Genomic DNA, 10,767 nt, shown 5'->3' with positions numbered 1-10,767 from the left:
AGCATAACATTAAATATTAAAACATTATAAATATTTAATGTATTAAATATTATAATACAATAATACAATACCAAAATATATTAAATACACAAAAATATTTATTATATTTAATACTATATTGAATATTACAAAAATACAATAATTTAACGTGAAATATTTTAATACTATATTACAAATATTATACATTTATAAAAATATAAAATATTGAATATTTTTAATTACATTAAATACTATAAAAATCTTTATAATATTTAATATAATATTTAAAAATATTTAATACTTGATACATTTTTTTTTATTAAAACAAATAAATTATTTAAATATTTTCCAGTATTACGGTTTTATTTATTAAATTTCAGTTCACACTTTCATGATTTCATCAACTCATAAAAACCAGTTTTGCGAAACCCTGCATTAATACATTTTAACCCACTGACTGCATTTTGAAAATATGTTGTTTTGCACATTTAAAAAATTATTTTTCAAAGATTATTGGAATATGTTTTACAAGAAAAATACAATTTCAATCATTTTACTTCCAAAATTTCATGTTTAACTGTGAAATTTACTTTCTTTTCAGTGCAGTCTCCTGCATCTGATGATGGTTCTTGGTTTCTATCTTGGTTTGGTTCTGATAGCAACAGCACGTCTCAACAGCCACAAACCGCAGCGATCTGCTGAAAAAAGCTCTTGTTTGGAAACACACCGCTTGAATTCACACCTCGGCTGTTGATGGTATAAACAGCAGATATCAAACACATGGTGTGTCGCGTCGGCTCTGAATACGGCTGATGCTCAGATACGGGATGTTTGTTGACTCGGCAACAGATGGGAACCACAGACGAATCTGAGCTGAACACTTTATTCTGACGAGGTGACGCTGCTCTTGGCCTGAAATGCTCCGCTCAGATACGGGATGTTTGTTGACTCGGCAACAGATGGGAACCATAGACGAATCTGAGCTGAACACTTTATTCTGACGAGGTGACGCTGCTCTTGGCCTGAAATGCTCCTGTGAGTCAGTCAAACATGAGAACAAATAAAGGCTCATGCTAATGGAAACAGCTCTGAAGGGCAGAGAGCTGATCTAGTGTATGCTTCTCTAAAGGTGAAGCGGTTAACACGTTTAATACGTTAACACGTTTAAAACAAAACCAGTTCCATCCTAACCTTCATAACTCATTTGAGTCCGGAAGAGATGCATAAAAATGTCTAAAAAATGCATAGTTTTAGTAAGAGTATGAAACTTTGCAAATGCTTTAAGACCCTCAAAATACGTGATTTTTTCCCTGATTTTTTACACTTATTTTGTACGAGATATAACCATTTTTACAAAAAGTCATGTATGGAGTTCCATTAGTGTCAAAATAAATTTTTTTTGTAAAATTATCTATGAAGTTGTATTAGTGTCAAAAACTTTTATAAAATATATTTCTCCTTTTCCCCATATCTCACACACTTTTGGACTGAATTTTTGGGACAGAAGTCTGTTGACGAACCATTGCAGCATAAAAAAATTCACTTTTTTTTTTTTATCTGAGAATGAAAGTTTATGCAATTAAAATGAATGTACATAGTGTTTTTTTTTTTTTTTGATTTTCAGAGTAATATGTATGCTCTTTTGTAAGAAATAAATATGTAGGTTTTATATTTTTGGACTCTTTTTGATCAATCGTGAGTTATAAATTCAAAGGAATTTAATTAAATGGGCATAGAGGAGAAACAATATTGTACAGTATGTGGAAAATAATGTGTTTTTTTAACCTTAAACCGCATAAACACATTTCATTACACCAAATACACAAAACAATGTTCTTTTTATCAACATCATATGACCCCTTTAAAATAACCTGTTCAGGAACACCAGGCAACAAACGTAACTGGTTGTTTGTACTTTTTTGCCTTCACATGCTATCAAAAATCTCCACATTCCCACTTCTGAAGTTATAATTACTTGTTTATCATGTTCAAGTGCTTTGTTGTTGGGAACAATAGAAATAATGGAGGACAACTGGTTCATTCTTGCCTGTTTCTTGGGGAAACCATATTAAATCCTAAATGTATTGACGATATTTATTCAATATCCAATAGACTTTGAAAAAAATGTGGCATCCCATTAGTTGACAACCAACTAGACGTTCAACCCACGATTCTGAAGTTTCAGTCCAATAAATGCTAAACTTCAATCACTACGTTTAAAATTTCTCGGAAACTGGGGTCTCAAAATTATCTCCAAGTTTCCCAGTTGTAAATCCGACCCAACCCTAACCCTGATGTCCAATTTACCTAACCCATGTCCAAAAATGACTAGGAAACTTGTATTTACCACAGCATGTGAAGGCACCATAAACACTAAGACTATATCAAAGGACAAGTATCAATACGATCTATTGATTAATATCTGGGTTAGAAAAAAAACATGGCAAACAGCATAAAATAAGTAGGTAGCTCTCACCGGTGGTTTTTTTTGGGAGGTGGCGGAGGTGGCGCAGGATCCCAACTGGTGTTGGGTTCACTGGAGTGAATGAGAGGAGACGGGCTCGAGAGCAAGCTCTCATTGGCTCTGCTGTCCTCCGCATGCAAATGACTGGTGCTTTTGTTGGCGGTGCCTGGCATCGCACTGCTCTCGCTCGTCCATTCTCTGGACTCAATGCAAGGAACAGCAGGACCATTGATGGAGTCGCCCGGCCCACTAGAAGAGCCCGATCTCTTGGCCGTCCCCTCAGACTCGACCTCCTCTTCCACCTCATCAATACAGCCCTCCAGACTCCTGGCGCTGTGGGACTTGTGTCTCCACTCCGGGACGGCGTGAGTTGGAGCACTGGCGTGCACTTGTGAGGTCACTTGATTTGGAGGAAGAACCACGTGAAAGCTGAGCTCGGGTAACGGTACTAGGGAGAGACTGGAGGTACCAAGTCTTGGTGGACGAGTGCTGATCTTAGGGGGAACCGGGGGACTCGATTGAGGCTTGGGTTGGGTTGTTTCAAAGGCATCAGGAGCATTTGGCCAAGTGAACGCTGGGCTTGATGGGTCTTTGGGCGTGGTTGGGCTGAAGTGGGTCCATTGGGTGCTTACGGCAGAATCCGGGCTGCTCAAGTAGAACGTCCGGTTGTTTTCCTCAGTATGGGCAGCCATGACTGTAATAGTCGCTCTTTGATTGTCGCTTACGTTGACCTCTGTTTCAGACTCGGAGGACTGCGGAGCCTTCCCATCGCACTGAGCATTGAGTCGTCTTTTCCTCTTGGTGCTCTCGGCATAGATCGGCTCACTTTCCTCAAGCCCGTTTAGTGGAATGCTAGTGGAACCTGGAGACTTCTGAGGGCTCCGGAGTCCTGGTAACGAATCCACGCTGCTCCGATTGGAGCACGAGTCTGACAGGCTTTTGTGGAAGGAGTCTGGAGTCATTGGAGATGGTGAAGTACCTGGCGTCTCATTGGACGATCCATTAACCACATTCCCTGGTGCGGTTCTGGCTTGCCTTTCCTCTACAGATGCCCTTAGAGGACTTGTAACTCCATCACTGTTTCCAGTCCCGTTATGAAGACATAGATCTCCATTGGCGTAAGTGCTCTTGACCGCTTTGGTCATCTGTCTATAGGAGCCACTGTTCCCATTCTCTTTCAGACTGTGGGGAACACAGCCTTCTTCCTGACTCATAATTATATTGCTGATAATCATGCAGTCCTTGGATAATCCAGTGGGAGAACAAATGTTTGGGGAGAACTTCTTTCCAGAGATGCCGTTTTGTATTACGGTTTCTCTAAGAGATTTATTACATCCATTGCTATCGATGTACAGAGGAGCCAAATCCAGAGCTTTCTTCAGTCCTACAGAGGTCATCTGGTTGTTCTGAGATAGAGAAGTAATAAATAAGTTTGGGAAAAATTCAAACACTTGATCACTGTGTTTATATTAAAAAGGCTTATAATAAAAACACTCTATAACTCATCAATGTAAGAAACCCACCTTGAGATCATGACATCAAAACATAAACAAACAAGCACACTGAATAAACAGGTAAAATTTCACAGGCATGTCTAGGCAATGCGTTGAATGAATTGACAATTATTCACGTGTACAAATAACCAATCAATCATCTTATTTGACTCCACAGACACTTTATGTGACTAACTGTGTCCGTGTGTGTTTGCTTTGTAGTCAGCCACAGAAATGATTCAATGCCCTTGGCGGTAATCTAATTATCTTTGTTTAAACAGCCTGAATGTGTCTATATCACTGCCTTCCTGTACAGTGTGCATACAGCTGAATGGCAGTCTGTTATCTTGCGTTTACAAAGACATTCCAGTCTACACCCATGTAGTGGAGAATGTTGACCAAACCCCACCCACCTGAACCCACCTTGGAGATATCATTGACTTTCACCATAACAAGAGTTTAAAGGAACAGTTCACCCAAAAAATTAAAATCTGCTTAAAATGTGCTCACTCTCAGGCCATCCAAGATTAGGATGAATTTGTTTCTTCATCAGATTTGTAGAAATGTAGCACTGCATCAGTGTCTCAGCAATGGATGCTCTGCAGTGAATGGGTGCCGTCAGAATGAGAGTCCAAACAGCTGATAAAAACATCACAATAATCCACAAGTAATCCACAGCACTCCAGTCCATCAGTTAACATCTGGAGAAGTCCTCCATTCACTGCAGAGCATCCATTGCTGAGACACTGATGCAATGCTGCATTTCTACAAACCTGACTAAGAAACAAACTCATCCTAATCTTGGATGACCTGTGAGTGAGCACATCTTCAGCACATTTTCAATTTTGGGTGTTCTTTAAGAGTTCATCTACTCAGTTAATTCAGTGCATTCATGCAGTTACCTGTTCTGTATTCATGTTGATGTCTGTCTTGACCTCCATTGTGACGTCCATGTTCATCATGGTGGGTCTGACAGCGATGGTGGGTTTGCTATACAGAGAGGGAGACGTCACCCCATCCTCGTCTTCTCCGATCAGACTCGTTTGGACACCAGCGCCTCCCGCCGTGCCGGTCTGTCCGTGAGCGCTGCGCGGATGGAAGCAGTTCTTACAGGAGCCTGGTTTCCACACGTGCTCTGCAAACTCTCCACACGCAGACATTTTAACGCAGACCTCGAGCTCCCGTCTGATCGGACTCTACAGACGGGTGGAACCAACCGAGCACGGATGATGGGGTTTGGTCATAGCGTGCGGCACAGGAGATCAGCAGCCTGTACACCTGAAAAACACAAGATAAAGTGTAGATGATCGTCAGCTGGTTTATACAGTATGTTTGATATGAAAAAGCATGTGCATTGGAGAATTAGTCTTATGTTAATGGCTATTAAAACAATCATCAAACACACAGAAACTCAAAGGTCTTCACTGCAAACGGTCAAAATATTAGTTTGGTTTAACTGGGAGAAATACTGACAGAAATATTAGTGGTAAAATGAACTTCTCAAACTACTACTACTAATTATTAGGGTTGCAAAGGGGTGGAACATTTCCAAAACTTTCCAGAAATTTTGAAAGCTTTCCAGGATTTTTTTGGAAACTTTTTGGAAGGTTAACGGAAATTTTCCGCCCCTTTGCAACCTTACTAATTATTGTTTAATTAATTAAAACATTATTTTCAATAAAGAGATTTTTGATTTAAAAAATGACAATTTTATGCAACGCTTTGTGTAACATTGTAAAGTAACTGGTGTATTTTGATGTGATTACATTTAAAAAGATTGATTATACTGTTATAGTCTTATGAATAAACTTGATTACCGCAGTTTTCGACGATAGCTTTTTATTCAGTCATAAAACACAGAATCCATAAAAATGAAAACAGCATTTGGGAACAAATTAAATACTTTCATAGCACCCTAATACGTGACCCTGGAGCACAAAAGCAGTCTTAAGTCGCTGGGGTATATTTGTAGCAATAGCCAAAATTGTATGGGTCAAAATTTTTCTTTTATGCCAAAAATCATTAGGATATTAAGTAAAGATCATGTTCTATGAAGATATTTTGTAAATTTCCTACTTTAAATATATCAAAACTTAATTTTTGATTAGTAATATGCATTGCTAAGAACTTAATTTGGACAACTTTAAAGATGATTTTCTCAATATTTAGATTTTTTTGCACCCTCAGATTCCAGATTTTCAAATATTGTCCTATCCTAACAAACCATACATCAATGGAAAGCTTATTTATTCATCTTTCAGATGATGTATAAATCTCAATTTCAGAAAATTGACACTTAAGACTGGTTTTGTGGTTAAAATTGTAATTAATCATTAAATGGTCAAAGTTTTATGAAATCAACTGAATAGGCATCATTTTTGGTTGATAAAATACAGTCCAGAAAAATAAAAATGTAAAACTGATTTCACATGGGCTCTACAATTATCGCCATGCTGCCACTAAAAAACTAAAAAAGTTTTTCTTTAAAGCGTTCCAAAACCCTTTGTACATTTCAAGTGTTTCTGACAGGGAAATGCATTTGTGTAAGAGACTTTGGCCTAAATAATCAGATGAAAGTTCTTCACGCTTACTAGTGAAAAACAAAAGGCGCAAATCCGCTCCTCCAGTTCTCGGGCTTTCCTTTGAACAGACTTACTTGCCCACAACATGAAACTCAACCACAGCCGGAATCAGGACATAAACAAACTCATTCTGTTCAAACACGAGGACCAACAACCTCAGCGCACATATAAGTGGAGTGCTGTTCCGGTTATACATTTGTATATTTATGCATTTACTCCTGAAGTGGTTTAGAGGGTGAATATAAGCAGAGGATTTTTAACCAAACAGCCATTGTTGCCAAATAGATTAAAATGGTTAAATCCAAGAATGAATCCAGTTGAAATCAATTTGAACTCACAGAAATGAACTGATCTTACCAACTCTAATGCTAAACACTCCAGCTCTGAGGTTAAATTAGAGATGCTGTAAAACATTGCCAGATGAGAGACAAGAAAGAATCGAATCTTAGTAACTACAAGGCCAAATAAAAGCTAATTAAATCATTTAAAATGTATATAGCTAGGATCATGGAGAATATGATTTATATAATCAATCATAAGGCACATTTACCGTCATTTGGATTGCATCATTAAACAAATGTGTTATGGTTATTAAATACATGCATTTTAATTTGCTGCATATTTTCAACTTTAAATGAGTTGCATGGACTTTATCTGAATCTTTCCAAGTCATTCCCTGAAACCATTAACCAGTAGCTGGAAAGATCTAGGAATGGTTCATGCAACTTGTTTAAAGTGTTTAAATGCAACAAATTAACATGCAAATATTTAATGACCACAACACATTTGCTTAGTGGTTTTCAAAGGACAGCACCAGATGGCGTCTGCTCTTGATTGAGAAATCTTTCAGATCATTAACTACCTTTGCTGCGCACATGTGATTAATTTTTAGACTCTTAATTAAGAAATAAGCTCACTGCTTTCTAAAAAAGGAGGAGCAGCAGGTGCTGGAGTCTGAGAGCGAGTTTCTAAACCACATTTGCAAATGTGTCTTTGCACAATGACTCAGTTTGATACAGGAATCTATTCGCAGAAGCAGTTGCTGTTATATTTAAAGGCACGGATGGTTAAAACAGGAAATAACGCGACCTTTTTCAAATAAGACTGCATACATGAACCACAGCAGCTGATTTCAGTCCAGTTTGGTTTGTGTTTGAAGTGTCAGCCTCAGGTAATGATTCATTTTACTTTGGCAAAAATGGAGAATGTGGCCATAAAGATTGGTTTTGCACACTCACTCTTACTGTGGCTCAGATATCTGAAATGTCTTAGAGTGAAAACAAATCTGTGAGTTTTCGCACCATCGCTCGTGTCTGGTGCGCTGCGAGAAGACGCTGTTGTGGTGTGAAAGCTCACCGTGGTGCGAGTCTCCCCTTCACATTCCTCACATTCCTCCCATCAGAGAACGTTCCGGCGGCGATGGCCTTCGAGAACGTGAGAACGCTTTCTGAAGCCTGACACGGAAAGAACAGAAGAGCCTCTAATTTTGGCGGCCTGGGAAAGTGGCGTGGAAAGAGGGAAAGCTCACCGTGGTGCGAGTCTCCCCTTCACATTCCTCACATTCCTCCCATCAGAGAACGTTCCGGCGGCGATGGCCTTCGAGAACGTGAGAACGCTTTCTGAAGCCTGACACGGAAAGAACAGAACAGCCTCTAATTTTGGCGGCCTGGGAAAGTGGCGCTGGAGAGGGACAAGGTCAACAATCCACTGCCCTTCAATCAAGCGCTGATGAATCAATCAGTGGCTCTGTTTTAGTCTGTCTGCTGGCACGTCGAGGATTATTTGGGTTTTAAAGACTGCAAAACAAACTAGAACCATTTTGGTTCTCCAAAGAACCTTTTTGCTCTACAGAAAAAAACAATGTGCATTGGAAAAGTTTCATAGATGTTAAATGATGTGCATTTAAAGACTCTAAAACAACCATTTTGCACTTAAAAAATAAAGTTTTTTTAGGCTTTAATGATTGCATGAAGAACTTTTAAGATATATGAAACTTTTTCAATGCACATTGATTTTTAGAGCAGAGAAAGGTTCTCTTGATTATTAAAATGTTCTTCACTTTAAGATTTTTTTTTTTCTTTTGGGAAAGACATTGAAGAATTAAAGACACTGAAGTATAATGACTTCTTAAACGACATGGCCAAATAAGTGGTCCTTCATTTGGACTGAACCATCTTAGTTTATGCTTCACAGTCTTTAAATGCAAATTCGACATGCTACTTTAACATCCATGAAACTTTTTCAATACACAAAAGTTCTTTATAGTGGACAGAAGTTCTTTGAAATATTAAAACGCTCTTCACACTTAGAAAAAAAAAAGGTTATTTTGGGGAAAATTATGAAAAATTAAAGATACTGGAGTCTAATGATTTCTTAAACTCTATATGGCCAAATAAATAGTACATTAAAATCACCTCAAATGGTGCTTTATTTTCTATTTGCTGACTAGTCGTTGTGAATATATCATGAACATTCACCCTTAAACTATATTCACACTGCTTCATTTGGACTGAACCACCTTAGTTTATGTTTTGCAGTCTTTAAATGCAAATAATCTTTGATATGCACTCTTAAAAAGAAGCGTGTCTGTGGTGCAATGAAGAAACTTTGACATCCATGGAACCTTTTCATTCCACAAAAGGTTCTTTAAAGAGAAAAAAAGTTCTTCAAAGACAAAAAGTTACTTTTAAGAACTGATCACTGAAAGGTTCTTTGGGGAACCCGAAATGTTTAAGAGTAAAGCTTTTCCGATGCACATCAGTGCTTAAGTGTGCAAAAAGGTTCTTTGGGGAAACAAGATGTTATTATTTTTAAGAGTGTGCACAAATGCAGACAGTCTGATAGGAACTTCATGAGGAAAACTGCAGAAGCAGCTCTCAATCTTCAACCTCTCAGCAGCTTCATGATGTTTATGAGCTCGTGAGGACAGATGAATAATAGACCGCAGGTTGAAGTGTCTCTGGCCGCTTCTGTGTTTGCTCAGGACGAGTCAAGCGCCGGTGGGAATGTGGGTCGAGTCATGCCGTTAGACTTGCTGGCAACAAGTTTGACAAGTCAAAACCCACAACACAACAGGAGAAGCAGAAGCTCTTTGTTCCTGCAGCAGCTGAAAACACTTCAGCACTTGTGAACAATGAATGTTTTTGCCTTCAGATGTTGCTCAGGGGGAAGGGTGCTTCTGCTGGGAGCTTCCGAGACAAACCCCACATCTTTACCTGCATGCATTTACTGTGCAATCAGACCTGAATGTGTTCAACTGCAATCACACCAGCCATAATGGTTCATAAACCAACATGCAACATACATTCTGGTTTTGTTCAGCCACAAATTCCATATCACATTTCATTTCTTTGAAGAAACCATGTGAACCATTTCAATTCGAATTGAAAGGCTGAGAAACATTTTACAGAACTGTTCCAGAATTTACCAAACTATTAGTTTCTATAGTTGTGAAAATGTGCTATAATGAGAAAACGAATGAAATCAATGACAACAAAGCGATTCTGGATCTTGTTTGAATATCTCAGCCTTTTATTATGATTCTACTCCTGTAATGAGCAAATATTCTGGGCCAGAAACTATGATGGGAAATTGATTATCACATGCATAAACCAATTTCGCACCGGTTTAGAAAAACCAGCATGTCATAATCAGCGAGAGAAATGCGCGTTATGTCGAAACAGATTTCAGAAACGCTGACAGGAACATCAGAGAATCATAAAAGCGCGTGAAAGAGCGAGTCGCGTCCAAACCACCTTCACACCAATGAATGAAGCAATGCGGACAGAATCCGCTCCATGTGAAATCAGTCTGGATTTGTATTTGAATCTGGTTCTGAAAGCGGATCCAGACCAAAGCTCCAGTCTGCTTTAATGTATCCGATCCACGCGTGACAGAAACACGCCAGAGAGCAGATCGCTTGGTCTTACCTGCGCTGAAACAGACCCGCTCGGGCTGCTGGATTCCCGCAGAAGACACGCGTGATCCCGCTCATTCACTGAGGACAGACCGACGGAGAGACGCGGAGACACAAAGCGCAGAGCGACAGAGAGCAGCACCGCGTGACTCCGATCTGATCAGACTGAAGCAACGCTGCCCACAAACTCCTGCAGAGGGGGCGGAGCCTAACACACACACACTCACTCACTCACTCACACACACACACACACACACACACTCTCTAACACAGACACACACACACACTCTCTCTCTCACACTCTCTCACACACACACTCACTCACTCACTCAC

The 10,767-nt window shown here is 39.1% G+C and overlaps 1 protein-coding gene across 2 annotated transcripts in view; it reads right to left on the bottom strand.

Annotated features, from left to right (window-relative positions):
* prag1 (PEAK1 related, kinase-activating pseudokinase 1) overlaps positions 1-10,605 on the bottom strand; it is a 22,907-nt gene extending 12,302 nt beyond the window's left edge. Inside the window, exons 1-3 of one of the 2 annotated variants that reach the window (XM_016494255.1) lie at positions 10,448-10,605; positions 4,839-5,214; positions 2,456-3,849 (exon numbers count right to left, since the gene is read on the bottom strand). In XM_016494255.1, coding sequence (XP_016349741.1) covers positions 2,456-3,849; positions 4,839-5,096 — 1,652 coding nt within the window. In that variant the 5' untranslated portion in view covers positions 5,097-5,214; positions 10,448-10,605. Of the gene's footprint in view, positions 1-2,455; positions 3,850-4,838; positions 5,215-7,874; positions 7,961-10,447 lie in introns of those variants that run through there. The other variant, XM_016494256.1, reaches the window with a different exon arrangement.
* Between the last annotated feature and the right edge of the window lie 162 nt (positions 10,606-10,767).

Source organism: Sinocyclocheilus anshuiensis, unplaced genomic scaffold (assembly GCF_001515605.1).
Source record: "Sinocyclocheilus anshuiensis isolate Anshui unplaced genomic scaffold, SAMN03320099.WGS_v1.1 scaffold1031, whole genome shotgun sequence".
Classification (NCBI taxonomy): domain Eukaryota; kingdom Metazoa; phylum Chordata; class Actinopteri; order Cypriniformes; family Cyprinidae; genus Sinocyclocheilus; species Sinocyclocheilus anshuiensis.
The sequence above is the reverse complement of the archived record's forward strand: the minus strand, read 5'-3'. Positions and strand labels throughout refer to the sequence as shown.